The sequence below is a fragment of the Cucumis melo genome, chromosome 4, assembly GCF_025177605.1.
Source record: "Cucumis melo cultivar AY chromosome 4, USDA_Cmelo_AY_1.0, whole genome shotgun sequence".
Lineage (NCBI taxonomy): Eukaryota > Viridiplantae > Streptophyta > Magnoliopsida > Cucurbitales > Cucurbitaceae > Cucumis > Cucumis melo.
This window is the reverse complement of record NC_066860.1, coordinates 8,145,853-8,164,222: the sequence shown is the minus strand read 5'-3', so window position 1 is coordinate 8,164,222 and position 18,370 is coordinate 8,145,853. Positions and strand designations below refer to the sequence as shown.

The window sequence follows — 18,370 nt, the reverse complement described above, 5'->3', positions numbered from 1 at the left end:
ATTTATAAAATAATCTCATTTCTTTTTCGTTTAGGAACAAAATAGGAAAGGAAAAAAAAGTATCATTGTTATGAAAATTATAAAAACTACTTCTTGTTTAGGTCAAAAATGAGAAAAAAAAATTTCTCATCAGCCAACCTTTTATATATTAGGGAAAAAACCATTTTACTTTCATAATTATATGAATGTCCAACAAATGGATCTTTTGAAATACTATTTATAATTATGACAATTTACCGAATGTTTTCTTGGTCGCTAAGGTACGAGGAAAGAGCAATGGGAGCTCCCACTCTGAATCTCAGCTTCTTGAGATGGCTTTCAGCCTCTTCCTCGATAAGGCCCTCTCCGCCATCGACAACTCTGATCCAGCTCGGGCATTGCTTAGACTGATCATGAGCCCATCTGATGACGATCAATGTCCACCGGCACTGCTTATACTCGCAATTTCAAGGTACCTACCAGAGTGTAGTGACGAAATAGTTTATGTTTTCTCCGATTTTTTGTTCTGGTTCTATGATTATCTATTTGAATTGATGTGATTCAACTCTTACTTTTATAATCAATGCCTCTAAAACTCAGGTCTCCCAAACGGTTTATAAATGTGTTTGTTTTCACTCCACTCCTGTAAATCTAACTACAAGCTTGGAACTAGGGCGTATGCAAATTATCTATTTGAGGAATGGTTTGAAAGATATAAAGGTTTTTACTTGTTTATTTTGATGGGTTTATGACACTTCTGTTTAGAATTAGAAATGAATTGAATCAGATCCCTTGCCCATGAGCTTTCTAAATACCCTCTTTACAAAAAACATTAGATCGATAGAACAAAAAAAGATTCTTCTGCTGAATATCACTTTCTCTTGTGGACATGAAAAGAAATCTTATAAACACCGAGCCGAGTTTTGAAAACTATAATAAATAAATAAATAAAAATAGTTTTTTTTCTTCTATCCCGCAATTCAAGTGTTTGTTTAACAAATGTGAAAACTGATGATTTTGAAATGGCTACGTAGATTTCAGAAAGCCATACAATGAAAAATGAAATTGTTAAGGAAAAAACTTCAGTTTAGATTGAGAAAACTTTGAAGACCTACTTCATGAATTTGGAAATTGTGGGTGACAAAACTTTACTACTTGTCTTTACTCTATTGTACAGTTAATTTGATTTCTGTAGTTAGTTAATTTCAATGCTTTCGCTAAATGATAATGTATGATTTCTTCAATCTAAAGAGACAATATGTATATGCTAAAAAGACTACACAGTCCCTAAAATAATAAATTTTGACAATAAAGACACTAAAATAGTCACTTCTTAATTAATAATATATTGTAAGGCTTTGGATTCATGCTCTAACTTCCTAATGCATACCTGATATAAGCTAAGTTGCACCTGATATAAGCGAAGTTATAGGTATGACATCTGGGGGCTGTTTGGGGAGGCCATTATGAAATAGAATGAGATCTTAATGCAATGTAATCTAAAATTCATGTTTAGATTGAGTGTTTTGTGGCTATACCAAATTTATTTTGTTCCCATAATTTTCAACCTAACTATCTTTTCCACCGTTTTCACGCTTCACGATACCACTTCCATTTCACCCTTGATTCCTCACGCATTCCAACACCCATTAAATTCTTGGTAATCTTCACTACATTCCAATCTCCAAAACCTCTAATCAAAATTCCAATAGTCGTCCTGATTAAGTATCTAATGCAAGTTTGATCAGGTGACGGGAAAATTGATGGCACCTCCCTTGTATAGGCTTTTCAACTTTCAACTAGATGCAAGTGCAACGGCAACAAAACCATCCTTTTTCAGCATTATCTACGTACCTTTTCTTTCGGGTGATTAACTAGCATTAGATACTTAAGAAAGCAAAAGTATTAACTGAGAGATGTTTTGACCCTAGTAACGTCCATGGTTGTTCATTTATCAATGAAACTCAAGAAAGCCAAATTTTTAACATTTTCAGGATACATATAAATTGTTGATTAACCAAGCGGTTTGGAGTTGAAAACTTTTTGTTTAACTATCAGTTGATGTTATTTCCCTATATTTTATCCTATTTATATTTTCATCCTTCATTCTATAAATCGGTTTTCCGATGGTTGGGCCATTTGGCCTATCTCATGAGCAGATTGGAGTGTACAAGCGCAACTGTTAGCTGGATCCTTTCTGAATACTTTAGAAGAAAAAACATATTCATTGTTTCTGAAGGGGATGAAACTCTTTTTATGCTGGACTTGAGAAGTTTGTTGTCAGTTGTGGTAAAAACTGTAAAAGGTTGGTTGGCCCAAGGAATTGGAGTTTGGCCCAAGAAGTTCGTAGGGACTTAACAACTCCCCGACTAAACAATTCACTCATTGCCAAAAAAATCCCCCTAAATGAATGCTTAGTTGAAAGCACCAAAATCCGTCCTTCAAAGTCCAGCCAAAGAAGTTGGAACTTGTAAAATTCTCGAGGCTTTAAGCCGGTGCAATTCAACTATTGGTCCCACAGGGTGCACTGGGGGCTTGACACTCCTGTGGATGGAACCTTAAGTTTTATATGAAGGAATCAGTATGCTGTTGCTTTGGAGTTTGGCCTTGATTGAAAATGGTAAAGTAGTCATTAGTGTGCTTGGTTGTCCTATTTGTCCGTTGAAGAATGAATGCTTTATTATCACTTTAAGGTACTGACGCCAAAGTTATCACAACCCTGTTCTTATACCTTGGAAAAAGGTAGTGTCATATATGCAACGAAAAGCTGCAGGGGGGGGGGGGGGGGGGGTGTGGATGCAGCCATTGATAAAACCTATGATGTAGCATTCAAGAATCAGCAAATAAATGAGAAAAAAAAGTGTGATATATGCTTGAATGAGCACTTTTAGATGTCCAACTTTCCATTGGTATGTAAATTACAATACTGGAAAGTAGGAAGAAACTGAAACAGCAACTTCTTTCTCGATTTTTTTAATTAAAATACTTGCACAAATTAACTTCATAACAGATATTGCATACTAGTTACAGAACAACAAGAACTTTGCCAAACGTAAGGTTAAGTTAATGAATTCTCTTTATCAATCAATGCTTCTGAATGAACCTTTTGATATGTTTATGCAAAGCTATACATATTATACTTTGGGCTTTTTGTGCACAACATGTGGATAGCTTTGGTTTAAAATGGAATCTTATGCTTGTCACTATTCAGGTGATTTTAGACTCCCACGCACACACACTGCTTTACTAGTATAAGAAGGGATTTTCTTATCTTTAATACACCATCCCCTGCAACCTCAACTGCCCTAGTGGCTGTAGTTACAATTCTCTTCATGGTTATACTTATGTGGCAGGAAGCAGTAGCCATTGCAGGTCTATAGTATTCGTATGATGCTGCCAGTGTTCGTGGCGATGCTGGGATTTCATTAAGTTTGCACGTGTAATGCCCTAGATCCAAGATCCAACACTAGTTGACCTCTGCTTTCCTTGTGACCTTGCAACGTCATCTACTTGTTCTAAACATCTTTCAAGAGTGAAGACCATTCCCACAAATCAACAATGGTCCTTTCAACATGATTTTGTCTTTATTCACATGCTTCCTAAGTAAATTCACAAGAAGGTCACTCAACATTGAATTGCTCCAAGCTTAAACATACAATTTCGGAGTTATTATAATTGAGTCACCGAAAAGGAAAGTATACGTTGTTGCTATATATTACTACTTTCAATTGTTTTAAGCATTTTTTAACTCCTTTCATTTGGATGTGAACTCGGTTTATTTATATTTTCTTCTACACTTGAGGCGTTAGAATAAGGACCAGCTACCATGAGAAGATATGGGACCATCCTGCTGGTGTTATCCTTGTACAAGCAGTGGAAAGTATTGTTACAGATGCCAGATGTGGTCTCTTGGATTTCTCCAAGGTAGTGTACTTAGAAGGTCCCAATTGGGGAATAATTGGAAAATCATTGGAGTTATCTATGCCAGTTGGGATTCTTCTAGCCTATAAAATCTTTTGCCTACACATGATTCCCTCGGCTGACTAGTCTTCGTGATTGAAAGGATCATCGTAACTGTAAGGTACTTGTTTCATCCAAAATTGATACTTCCTATTACAATCTTATCTCGTTGAGCCATCTAAATAAACTTTGTCATATCTTCTGATTGGCTGGCTGCAATGTGATCAAATATTCTTGGCATTTGTTCTACTATATTACTTTCTAAGTAGAACAGATCTGATTTAATTTAATCCATGCATACATACAGAAAGAAACAAAGAGGAATGCTTTGGAAATGGATCAGAGAAAGATTCTCATCCGAACCCCACCTCTTTCTCCAGCTGAAAAACCAAACTAACACATGCTTTTGCATTTAAAAACTTCCAACTTTTTGGAGGATCTTTTCAAACTATTACAAGATCAAGGTACCAACTAATCATACAATTTAAAACAACCATTATTCCTTTTTGTTCTTTTTTTTTTCTTCTTATCCTCCAGAAGTCAATTATTCCATAGCCACAACTTATGTTATGAACTTGACCTTTTATACAACATATGGTTTGAAAATTGTTTGTTATTAAATTGCCTATGCCTTTATTATAATAGGACTGTCAACACAACAATAATTTGTTTAAAAAAATGATGAGGGTAAGTTTGAAAAGTATGATTATTTAAATAAGCATGGTTTTAATTAGGTGTATAGTCTTATATGGGTTAGGTAGATCTATTTGTTCAAGGCAAAAATTTAATGCATTTGTTGACTTAGGTGCAAAACCCACAGAGGAGAACATGTGTTTGCTCCTTATTACACACTTTAAAATTAGTCGGTTCTTGTAATAAAACCCACAGATAGCCAAAACTTGTCAAATTAGTCATTAATTATATATATCATGTAATTTCTTAGTTTATAGTTTTGAAATGTTGCATTATGGGCTACTGAATCATCTCCGTATTTAATAAGGAAAATTAGATTTGGATTCTTGTGAGTTGAAAGTTGGGATTTTTCTTCATTGCTTGATTTGACTTTCTTTTCTATTATTAATATCATAAGTTGTATTTTGATTTAAATAATTCATAGGAAATATACAGACAAGTTTATTCTCTAAAGTTTGTTCTCTAAACTTTGAGATTTGAGACATTGAATATGTAATGACTGAATGTACAATTGGAATGCTGAAATCCTTTAACATGAAAATGTTAATCTGAACCAGTCACTCTCATGGATAAATGCTCAAGTTATAAAATATTGAAATTCAATAGTCAAAGATAATCACAAGTTTCTTTCATAATATTGTGATTTATATTATGCATGAGCTTCCATGATACCAACCCTTCCATTGTTATATGTTCTAAATCTTATAATACTGTCCTTTTCTTTTCTTTTTTTCAAAACTCTTCTAGATGAAAGAAAGAAAGTTTCCAATAAAATTTTCAGCTAATATATTTTAGCAAACATATCCTTTTTGTCCCTAAAATGTTTGGCATGGTTGGTGGACAATCTAAAGTATATGACATTTAAAAGTATATGTATAAAAATGAACATTTTAAAAATTTTGGTATCCAACACGAGAATCTAAGGTCGAAGAGGCAACCCTCTCATTTATTTCGTTCCTCACGTTATAGCTTCTTTAATGAAAGGAAAATATTAAAAGTGTACTTGTTCCACATCAGTTATTCTATAGAAAGGTGGGTGGCTCTAAGTCTATAAAAGTAGCCCACCTCTTTTGGTTAAAAATGTCTTTAGAAAAGCATTTCAATCTTTAATGTGTTAACTTTAATTAAATTTTTTTGTATGCTCTAGTTGGAGAATGGATAAAAGTGTGAGTAGCCAAAAGTTTTGAGAGATGGTTCTTGTAATTGGGGTCAAGGTAGAGAAATTCATTCTTTTGTGATTATAACAATTTTTACATAATGGATTTCTTTCTCTGTAGTTTTTCATTTTTTTCTCGTCTATAATTTTTCTCTAAGTCAGGAGTTTTCCATGTAAATTTTATTATTGTTTTTTTTCTTAATTTCTGCTGTAGACTCGGGATGTTTTGTTCCAACACATACTTGTCTCCCCCAACAACCATCCATTATCAATATCTAGAAAAGAATAAATTAAACAAATAATAAAATAAATATTATTTTGGACTATGGTCTAAAATGACATTTTTAGTGATTAATTTTAAAAATATCTTTAAAAAAAAGTGAAGTATCTTACGATCACCTCAAATAGATTTAGAAAAAACAAGTTATTTTACTTTTAGAAAAATGAAGGTGAAATGTTTTATGGTTAATCTCTTCCTAATTTATACGAGAAACTTCAATGATAATCGTTGGCCATCTCGGGCAACCATCTTCGAATATTCCTGCTAGTCAACTTTTGACCATCACACGATGTTGTCAACCAACCTCCAGATGCAGAAATCAGCTTCGACCAACCTAATACCACCATCATGACTAAAAATTCCTCTATAATAATTTGACATTAATAAAAACAATTTAATCATCTAACAAATCAAACAAATTTGTTTTGTAAATAATTATTTTTTTAGAAGAAATAGTTTTTATCTTAGGGGTTTGTACCTAAATAGCCTTAAAATAAGCACAATATTATATCAATGTCTTCAACTTTTCACTTTTACACAAAAAAAATATATATATATTTATTACGTTAATGTCTTCAAGTTGTTATTTTTACAAAAGAAAAAAGTTTGAGTATATAAAAAAAATTGAAACTCATTAAACTTTTTTCTTTTGTAAAAATAAAAACTTGAAGACATTAGTGTAATATTTTTCTCTTTCCTTCATGCACCATCTTAGGATTTCATGGCTGCTCATGTTTGCTACAAAAAAACCTTCTAACAAAAAATTTTCTTCCTCCCCCGCTCTTTTTCTCCTTCCTGGTGAGTGGTGGCAAACGGACGACGGTGTGTGGGGTGAAGCTCTCGAACGACGTCGCACGAGATGAAGCTTTTGGCGTTGTTCTTTTATTGGTCATTCATTCAGTCAACGACATGGGTCATTCTTCTAGATAGGATGAAGATAGGGAGAAGAAGAACGAAGATGGAAATAGTTTTTGGACACACAATCCAAGGAATAAATGTAGATATGTAAATTGTGATAGTGATATGTATAATAGCTGTATTTTAGTACATATCAAATATATTTACCAATATATTTCATATATTAATTGTTTGACCATTTCCAAACAAACAATTGAATATCTTACGTAATAAACAAAGATTATATTAACATAAAAAACGAAATGAAAAATAAAATTATATTAAATATCATTTTCCCTATCCAAATGAAAATGAAATAAAGTTATATTAAATATTAAATAATGATTTCTTTTCTCTCCAGTTGAAAATGAACAAAGATTATGTTAAATATATTATCTCCCATAATAAATATATATATTTCTCTTTCCATTATTAAGATAACTTTGAAAATAGAAAAATATATATTAGTACATATGGGATATGAAAATTTTCAAATTTAAAGACATTTTTTTAAATATAAGGCACTTGTTATTTTTAGGGAATACAATAAATCGACAAAATATTTACATTGTATAAAAAAATTTCGAAAATAGAAAAAGTTCACAAGCCCACAATGGAAAATACAAAAAATGCCCTAGTCAACACACGATTAATCAGCCACACGTGCGTGTGTAATTCTTCTTCTAAACAATCATGATACATAATCGTGTAGGTAGTATCAACACCGGCCACACAAGTGCGTATAATTCTTCTTCTAAATGATCGTGAACCAAAATCGTTTAGATATTGGTACACGTTCGCGTACCAAGAGCTAAACGATCGTGAACAAAATTTAAATGATCTTAGCGTTCATGATCGCACTACAAGAAATTATGGATCTTCCGACATCGTTTTACACCGTCGGGAGATATGGCATCAAGAATTAAGGTCTCTCGACGCATAAACTGACGTGTCGAGAGAGGCAAGAATTCCCAATGCTTTACGTAAAACGTCGGGATATATCCAAGAACTTCCAGCGCACAAAGCAACATGTGGGAAGTTCTTGGATATATCCCGACATTTTAAGTAAAGCATCGGGAGTTCTTGGATATATCCCGATGCATTAAGTAAAGTGTCGGGAGTTCTTTGATATATCACGACGCTTTAAGTAAAGCGTCGAAAATTCTTGGATATATCCCGAAGCTTTAAGTAAAGCGACGAAAATTCTTGGATATATCCCAACGCTTTAAGTAAAGCGTCGAGAGTTAGCCTTTAAAAAACCCTCCCCTCTTCACATATCTACGAAGAAGGGGAAAGGGATGGGTAGAAATGGAGTGCACTAGGGTTGCTTCTCCCTCATTAGGGTCAGCACTGTTATGGCTATTAGTGTTGATGCATCATCATCGTCGTTAGTGGCCGCTTTGTCCACCGCTGCCACTACCTCCGTCTTCATCTTTGTCACGACATCTTAATTAGAGGTAATTCAAAGTTTAAAATCCTAAATACAAACCCTCTTTGAATTTGTTCTTAATTTCATTTTCTATCGGTGGGTTTCTTTTTTTTTCATTATAACTCTCTCAATATTTCTTCTTGATTTATGTTTTTGTTATATTCAAGGGTTTGGAATGTGGTTGTAATTGCTCTTCATGTTCTTGGCAACAATGGTGAGTTTAGAAGATATTTATTTATTTATTTATTTTTGTTTACTTACTGCTAATGTGCCTGCATGGTTTATGCTCGTTTGCACATAGAAACTGCAAAAAAGGAAGAAGTTGAAGAAGATGATGAAATGGATGGTTACCCAAGCAATGAAGATGATGACAATGGAGATAGGAGGTAGTTTTTTTCAAAAAAAATAGAGGATTTTCTGACGCACATTATCAGGTCGAGATATGTCTAGGTATAGTGTCTGGATATGTCTAGGATCTTCTGATGCTTCGTTTTGTGCGTCGGAAAATTCTCTCCTGACTCATTGTCTGACTTTCATCCCGACACGCGTTTATGCGTTGGGTGATCCATTCCCAACGATTTTGCATATATTTCCCAACGCCTTTGCGCGTCAGAAGATCTTCCTTTTATTGTAGTGTCGTGTACTAAGATCATTTATATTTAGTACAAGATCGTGTACCAATGTCGTTTAGATTTTGTACACGATCGTGTACCAAGATCTAAACGATTTTTGTTTAATATTTGGTACACGATCTTCAACCAAGATCGTTTACTTTTGATACACGATTATTTAGATATGAAAAAGGAAATATATGAGAAAGATGACGAAGATCGTTTACCAAGTAAAAGTTTGTTTACCAAGCGAAAATAGAAAGATATAAACAAAAGAATAATAATTGTAGAACAATGATCAAGATTTAGAAAAATATATAAAAGAAAAATTGTAGAAGAAGAAGAGAAGGAAGAAGAAGAAATCAGAGTTGCGCAAGATTCAAAAGCGACAAGGGCAGACCTACAATATTTTTTTTAAAAATGGTTTGCTTCTTGGGCTTTTCGACTTTGTTATACAGGTCATAAATATTTGGATGTTTTGTTATATTTATGAAAATTAACCTTATTGTTACGTGAAAATCTCTTTTAAGTATTTTTTTAATTAAAAATGTTTAATTGAAATAAATTTTTGAAAAATAGTCCTTTCATGCAAGCCCTATGATTTTGTGTTGAGGAAGTTATTAGATACAATATTGAAAGTAAAAAAAATAGAATATTTGACTTCAAGACCGACAATATATGGATGATGCTAATTGAAGTGCACTTGTTTAGTTTGGCTTTCACAATTATTTATTAATTAACCCATCGATAGTGTCACAATCAATTAAACTTTTCTTTTTCTTGGGCTATATTTCTAAATAAAGTGAATTATATTATTAGTGGCAACATTTTTGTAATAGCTGAAGTGTGGGGCCATTGCTCAAATAAGCAATAATGGCCCTTTTTTATTTATTATTTCTTTAGGCCATCATAATTATGATCCCTCACTTTAATATTTTTATTTTTTATTTTTTATTTTTTATTCCAAAAAATAAAAAAAATAAAAAAAAATAAAAGATTTTAAGTTTGATGGATAATTTTAGTTTGAGTAAACTAAAAAAAAAAAAAAAGAATTAAACAATAGTAAGTTTGGTTGAATCCATAAATGCAACCAACAAAATCCAATTTGAGAGGCATTAAGGCCTTTTATATCTATTATTACTCTACTACTTATAGAAACCTTGGCTATTAGAAACACTTTTTTTTGGACAGAAAATTTTTGTTAATGCTTAGGTACTTTTATGGAACAAAACCAACATCAACAATCAATATTGAGTTTATAAAATTAAGTAAGTTTATCTAATTTGAACCAAAAACTTGAATATTCAAACCATCCTGATAAGCAAAGTAACAGATCTTTTGTATATATAGACTCAAAAGGTACTCAAATGGTTGCTCTCTTGCCACCAAGTAGTCAATTTTCTAACTAATATAACTGCACAGTTTTGCTTATTAATTCGATCTTAATTATGATTCCAAAGGAAACTGAAAATTCCTTCAAAATTGATTGTGAATCTCCATCAAAAGAACCGAATTGTCTTTAATTCATGTAGAGCCACTTTATTTAGACATGATGTAGACCCTCTTCTAAGTGTGTGTATGTATTAATTTATGTATATCTATATGATATTTAAGCCAATTGTTTTCTTGACTTTGTTTTAGGTCAACCATTTAAGAATTGATAAATCAAACTTTAAATCTTCGATAAATTCATATTCGCCTTATTTACGAGGCTATATATACAATCATTGTTGTTTAATTTTATATTTTGAGAGATGTTGGAGGGGGAAACTTGCACGCATTTGTTGTATTGTGGTCCTGTCAAAGACTTTGTCGACCAATTTGCTTCTTCTAGTTTGGTCTAGTCTTCCAAGTGTATGAGACCTTCTTGCACTAGTGTGGTATCAAGCTTACCACAATCTGATATTGATGCTTATGTTAAGATTCTAAACCTGAAACTAAAAAAAATCTCAACAATAGTCCAAAACAAAGGCATCACCATGTAGAAATATATTGATAGCATGTAAAATGTTCAACAGCCAACCATAAATATGACTATAAGAAAAGAAAGCTAAGGGAATACAATAGAAACACTCCAACTTATTAGAAGGCTAGAAACTGCAACATCTTTTAACCCCGATTAGAAAAAACCCAATCCCCAAAACATTCCTTATTTACACTCCCTTCACAGTGGGCCCTTAGGTGTTATTCTTTCCTTGGCAATGTGCATTTTCCATTTTACCCCCTCTTTTATGTGTGCAGAATTGGGGGTCTAACATTTCCGCTCAGCTCGAATTGCACTTTGTCCTCAAGGTGGAAAGATGGAAAACTATTATTTCATTAAGTGTACCCTATCCCACGTTGTTTCACTATCTGACAATCCCTTCCATTTCACTAGTCATTCGTTTGCTACAATTTCTCTGTTCCATCTTATTCCCAACATAGATTTTGGTTTCGGTTGCAATTCAAAATCCTCGGTTAGCGCTGGAAATTGATGCTGCACCTGTTGATTGTGCTCCAACTTAAGCTTCAACTATAATATGTGGAAAACATCATGAGCTTTCGGTGGTAATTTCAGTTTAAGCAACTTCTTTAATCCTTTCTATGATTTAGTTATTGGAATCTATGTTCTAAAACTCATAATTTGTAGTTTAAAAGTATATTTCTATTCAATAAAGTGGTTACTAGGGACTTATTAGTGAAATAGAATTCTATAATCTTGAAACCAATAAACAAAGGTCCAGAGGCGATTTAGTGTAGATTTGAATTTTGTGTAGAGACAAAAGTGTGGATCAAGTTTGAGTATATAGCCCAAACGGTCTATGCCGTTTGAATAAGGTTGGGCGCCTTATTTTGGGAACACTATGGATGCAACCCATTTTGTAGTTAGTACAAATGAATTGATCCTAATCGTTCATGTAAAGACATGAAAGAGAAGCTTCTGTGTAAAAAGTTTACATAAGACAGGAACTATGAAATAGTTACTTTTAAGTTATATCACCGTTGACTATATAAAACTAACTATTTCGATTATGATGACCTAGGTAACTTAATCTTAATCCTAAACTAACTATGAACTTCCGTTCAAACAAAATTATCCTTAGATCTGCATAGGTGAGGGCAGTTCAACGATGCTGACCCAATAAGCCTCCCATTTTAGGGGTAAGACCAAGGGGATGGCTAGGGAGATAGGGTGCAAGACAGAATTCACTCCTACCCATTTTAGGATTAATAGATAGGTTGTTCCCAATTCTTGAACAAGGGGCCTCACCCTCTCAATAGCTCGAGAGGGATTTGGTTTATAGGTTGGACCTTAAACCAATTGTTCAATAGTGGATCAGTGAGACTTAAGGAACAAGATGTAGTCTCGGGGGTAAAACAGTATTTTGACCCTATCAAGATTACAAACAACATGTGAAAGACTAACTTATTGAAATATATCTATAGTTAGGGGAGTGCAACTATGAGACTTTAGTGGAATGACTCGTTAGTTAACGAATGTTGATTAGCTCGATCTAAAAAGATTTAGCTAGTTAATCTCGGATTATTGGAGCCCATTATCTATAGGTCCATTAGGTTTCTCTGCTAGCTCATATGGAATTAACTTAGAACAATAATATGTTGGAATAATTCAAATTGTTCAAATTAGGTAGAGAGAGAAACCGATGAATATATGTGATATAGCTGTTGATTATATAGCTTTATGTATAAATGTGATTTAAATACAAAAAATATGCATACAAATTTATATTCGAAAGCTCGAAATTGGTGAAAATGGTCAAAGTTGTTGTGACAAGTCAAAATGTTGATTTTTTACTTTGAAAATTCAAACTTTGACTGACTTTTTGTTCAAATGCGATTTGAATTTTAGAAAAGTAAATGTGAATTCATACTCAAGAGGTTGAAATTAATCAAAACGAACAAAATGGAAAAAATTTAAAACATTGACTTTTGACTTGAAAAGGTTAAAATAGTCAACATTTCTCTTATGTTTTCCAATTCTTAAAATTCATTTGGTTTATGAATAGATTGGATTTAAAATGAACTCAAATGTGACAATGAGGTGATCTTTGGTACCCTATGCGATGAGATGTCTCACACTTGTTGTGTGGGATGCCTTATCTTTGTTGTGTAATTTGGGATAAGATGATGGCCTATTCTTGTTGTGTGATCTGAAATAGACAAAAACGTCTAATGAGTAAGGAATTCCCTTTGTTGTGTGATATGATATGAAATGCTCTTTACTTGCTGTGTGATCTAACATTGGAATACTCGTTATGCGAAATGAAATTGATGGTGAATTGTTATTGCGTTGAGGACACTCCATACAGCTGCAACCCAGCAAAAGACCATGGTAAACGTTTGAGCTAAGGAAAGAGAAAAAGATGTAATTGAATGTGCAGAATGATTCTACGATACAATCTACGAGATGCATTATGCGAGAGGCATGAATAAGCGATAAGAACTTATTATAAATGATTGAAAACAACTGCTATGATTTATAAATGATTGTGAATGAGACTTAGATTTTATAAATCACCTAAAGTATTGAGATGATTTGACTAGAACTCAATAATTTTATTCTTGCAACGTGTTACGACAATTATTCACTTATTATAGGCATTGGTGTAAAACCCTACTCACTAGACGTTTTTGTCTAATCTTTCAAACGTTTTGTTTCCCCCCCCCCCCCCCAAAGTAGTGAAGGACAACTAGCGCTTAACTTGTCGTTTTGAACACCTATTCTGCCATACTCAAATTACATCATCATGGTAATGACCAGTGTCATCTCGCGTCTTGCATATAGAGTTGCGCGAGCAAAGTCAAGTTATTGTTTTAAGACTTGTATATATTTTCGTTTGAAGGAACTCTTGTAATTGTTAAGTGTACTTTTGATCAATTATCAATGAAGTCTTTATTATTTCAATTGAGTTCTCAGTTTCGCATCAAGTTTGATATTTGTTCATTCCGCTTACTAGGCGTTCTGCAGTCACGTCTCCACTTGATTGTATAGAATGACTTCTAGGCCGGACGTGACAATAATATCTTTTATCTGATACACACCCATGGTTGTAGCAACTTCGACGATGTTAGGGTAGTTACAATGCTTCAGGATGTAAAATGTCAAATCAAGTATAACATGGTTACTTGTTTAATCAATGTATTCACCAAGCTTAATCGAAGTTGATAACCGAGACTTTGGTTTTCTTCATTTGGGATGTCCATTTCTCCATGGCACCTCTCAATTTTCCTTGGAATTGAGCATATCTGAGGTTTAGACCTTGCCTAGGGCAACCTTCAACAAGAAACTTATATTTTAAGTTATATTACCATTTCGATGTTTATAATTGGAGTTTCATTTCACTGGTTTATGTACTTTTAATCTTTAAATAAGTTTTTGTTATTAGTTTGAAGTTAATTTTTGCCAAATTTAGTTAATAATCATTATTTTTTTATATAACAAAAAGCACATTATACCACCGTTGTTGTCATATTATATCTTCATCTCATATTATATTATTTTTTGAGTTGTTTTCAAATATAGTAAAATAAATCAAAATAATTACAAAATATAGTAAAATTTATGAATGACGGATACTAATAACACTTGAAATAAATTTCCTTATTTTATCTTTAATTTTGGTTTTACATTCTTGGGTGGACCAAAATCCACTCCTGATTTTGAAAATTTATAGAGTAATCTAAAGAGACTATATACGTATTTTAGATATATATATATATATATAGATAGATAGATAGAGGTCGGAAAAGGTAGGGAGTGTGTTGTGTAAGGATGTTGAAGATTTCATTAAGGTTGTGAAGCTGTAAAGGATTCCATAGAAAAATGTGGCAAACATAAAATCATCAATATTCTACAAACTTAATTGTGCGGTAGATTTGGAATATCATTCATTTATCTTTACTATAATTTACATTTGCAACTAATTATGCTCTTTTGGGCGGGTCCCCTTTCTTTCGTAAACTAATATTCTCTCAACTTATCTACATTTTTGTGTAGAATTTAATACTCCAAATTTTAAAAATAACATTTCTATCTTTTTTTAAAAAAAAAAAATATATATAAAATGTTTAACATGAGGGATGTCTATAAATTAATTAATACTAAGTGACTCAACTAATTTTATGGTTGAGAAACATACATATTATTAAACTCACATCACCCCCTTAATTAATAATAATTATTATTAACATTAATAGTTTATTATCAATTTATGCATAGTTTACTTAAGCGGTCAATATATGGATGATCTCTTTTTCTGGTGAAATATGAATTAAAATCTCTAATATATAATTTGTAAAAAAAAAATAATAATAATAATAATTTAAAAAGAAATAAATATTTTCACATAGAAGAGATGTGGACATTTTCTTTCTAACAAGTAACATTTGTCATTTAATAGGTAAATAGTGGAAAATCAGAATGGGGTTACCGCCACGTGGCAGTTTATGTAGATGTTACATTAAAATAGAATTGACCTTTATCTATCTAACTTAATTTTTTCTTTGGGTTCAAAGTTTTATAAATGAATATTTTTTAGAAGAAGAAGAAGAAGAAGAAGGAGGAGGAGGAGGAGGAGGTGGGAAATGGGTGTTATCTAATTGGTGGAGGAAAGGTTAGGATCGGAGGGATCCACTTGGTCGCTTTCGCGTAAAAATGGGGCCCTTACTTTGTTCCAATGCCATTAAGTGGGGACCCACACGCTCAAAAACTATTACTTTTGCATTTTTCTATTTTTTTAAAAAAAGCTACCTCTTTGTGTTGTATCCCACTTTCCCCTCCTCCTCCTCCTCCTCTTCTTCTCCTTCTTCTTCTTCTTCTTCTTCTTCTTCTTATTCTTATTATTTAGTTCAATTTCCATTGATGTTTCGTGTAATCTAATACATAATTTATTTATTATTTAACCCTACTTTTTAACTCTTTTTTTTTATTATTATTTTTATAATTTTATTTTCTGGATATCTTATTCTTAAATTCATCATTCAACTAATTTCACTAAACATCCTTCTTTTCTTTTTAATTATTTTAATTTCTTGTAATCAAAATAGTTTTACCCACAGAATATTGCGTCAAACTCAAACTAAACACCATATGATGCTTAATTAAATTTTTAGTGTACCGGTTGTTGTATTAAAAAAAATTACCATATGATTCAATATTACACTAATTTATTGTCATGCAAATAGAAGATAATGAACCATTTATGCTATACAACAAAGACATATAAGGATATGATTATTGAGAAGTTTGATCAAATGATTCGGAGGAATTTGAAACTTTTAAAATTATAAACATGTAACTGAAGTAAAACCAAAAAGATTTACGGAATCGCAACTTAAAATTATTTTTGAAGTACAATTTAGATTTTTTTTTTTTATCAAAAATGTTAAAACAAAAATGAGTATTTTTTCATAAATGTAAACGAAGGAAAGGAGCTCCAAAATTGTAGGGCATATTGTTGGTGTAAGTCTAAAGATTAAGCTAAAGTTTAGATAGTCTAAGTTTAAGAATGTTGGAGTTTAAATATTGAGTTTATGAAATATTTGATTGTATTTAGTCATTGTTTGGATTTTAAATTAGCTTAAATTTGACCTCTTAATTATTTTAATATTGTCAATTTTAAAATAGAAAATTTTGCAAAATGGTCCGACATAAATAAAGGTTATTATTTAAAATCAAAACTAAATTTTATTTATTTAAAAGATCATCCACGAAATTTTCTAATATGAGAAGGAAAATAAATTCCATCGCAAGCTATTAATTTTGGAAGATAATAGAATGATTAAATTTGAGGGAATTCAAGTTAATTTACATTCATCTAACCAAACCAACGAATATTTACGATTTGCGTAACAAACAAAATTCAAATTTACGCTGAGTTGTTTTTAAATTTTTAAATATTTTATTCGTTCTATTTTTAAAAAAACCTCAATTAATATATATTAGCGTCTAGATAAAATCTAAAATTTTGTTATATTTTATAAATATTTTGATTTACTTTGTTATTTTAAAAATATTTTAAATATACCATTTTAGTTTGATTTTAGTTATATACTCTTAACATTTTTAATTTTTGGACTTTTCGAGTCTGATTTTTTATTGACATGGCCTAAATAATAATAATAAATTTAAGAAAATATAATATATAATTACGTTTTCGAACTACTAATCAATAAAATTTGAAAAATTCAATAATAAATAAACGTTAGAAACCAAATTTAAGATTTTGAGAAAGAAAAGAACCAAAATTTAAAAGTATAAGAATTAGAGTAGTTAATCTAATAAAATAATAATAAAATTATAGATTAAATCTTATTTTATTCTATAAACTTTGCATTTTATATTTTTGTTCTCTAAATTAAAAAAAAAAAAAAAAGAACTTATGTTTTAATTTGCTTTGCTTTACCATGAGATGTTAATGAAAACTTGTCAACTCCATTTTTTTTTATTCTACTCGGTTTTCTCCTGATTTGCTTGAGGATTCCAAATTTGAAACAAAATGTAAACCTAGAGGGTCAGGAAGGATATGTGCAATAGTCGAGACATGAATCCAAATATACGAAAGCTATATCATTAATTGAAAATTAACCGAGATCCTAACTTGAGCAACCAAAATAAATATGTATTGAAAGTTCAAAAACTAAAGCATAGAACGACCAAAATAGAACAAAATTCAAAATTTAAGAATCAAAATAAGAAAATAAAAAGAGTAACATTGATTTTATTTCAAATGGTTGGTTTTAGTTATAGTTGATTATAAGTTTAATTAGAATACATTTTCAAGTGTTTAATTTAATAAAATTAGTCATTTTGAAAAAAAAAATTAAACCACTCAAACCTATTTTTAAGTATATTTTAAATAACTTTTAGTGAAAGTGTATAAATTTTTTTTTTTTAAAAAAAAAAAAGAAAAGAAAAGACATTTTATATTTAAGCAAATTTTAGGAGACCCTACTTTCTAACATTAAATAATACATATTAATTTGATTGAATTAGTGCTAATTTTGGTATAAATTAATATAAAGTAACTTGGTTATATTTGTTATGAGCAATTTAGTAAATTGGAAAGCACAATTCTACCTTTTAGGAGGAAAGAGGGAATCTTCTTCAAATGAAAAAATTAATTAATTCATAAGATGTTTTTTAATGACATCACTCATTTGTTATTTTATCTTCTTACTTTTAAAAGTTTTACTTTAAGAGAAGGAAATAAAAAATAGCCTAATATTTCTTAATCCAATATATTATTTATGAATGTAGTATATGAACAAATTAAAGGCTATCTAACACACCATAGTTCTTTTTAAACGAGATGACATAGCAATATAAAGAACTGATGCATAACATAATATGAGGTTTGGCAATT

The 18,370-nt window shown here is 31.1% G+C and overlaps 1 protein-coding gene across 6 annotated transcripts; it reads left to right on the top strand.

Moving 5' to 3' along the window:
- Positions 1-201: 201 nt before the first annotated feature.
- On the top strand, positions 202-4,881 carry LOC103495012 (uncharacterized). 6 transcript variants are annotated; one of them, XR_001763260.2, is made up of 3 exons: positions 203-451; positions 3,333-4,060; positions 4,745-4,881. XR_001763260.2 is itself a non-coding variant. In XM_017046104.2 (2 exons), exons 1-2 carry the CDS (start codon positions 312-314, stop codon positions 2,335-2,337), a joined length of 339 nt encoding a protein of 112 aa, XP_016901593.2. In that variant the 5' UTR covers positions 202-311; the 3' UTR covers positions 2,338-3,324. The 6 variants fall into 6 exon arrangements, 1 of the variants encoding a protein (XP_016901593.2); XR_538760.3 differs by lacking the exon at positions 4,745-4,881 and adding an exon at positions 4,247-4,560; XR_001763261.2 differs by having other exon boundaries at positions 202-451; positions 3,340-4,881.
- Positions 4,882-18,370: the final 13,489 nt, after the last annotated feature.

Coding starts and splice junctions, on each gene's coding strand:
- LOC103495012 (XM_017046104.2), top strand. CDS start 312: ATGGCTTTCAGCCTCTTCCTCGATAAGGCCCTCTCCGCCATCGACAAC. Junction 452..2,138: donor CTTATACTCGCAATTTCAAG/GTACCTACCAGA, acceptor TCTCATGAGCAG/ATTGGAGTGTACAAGCGCAA.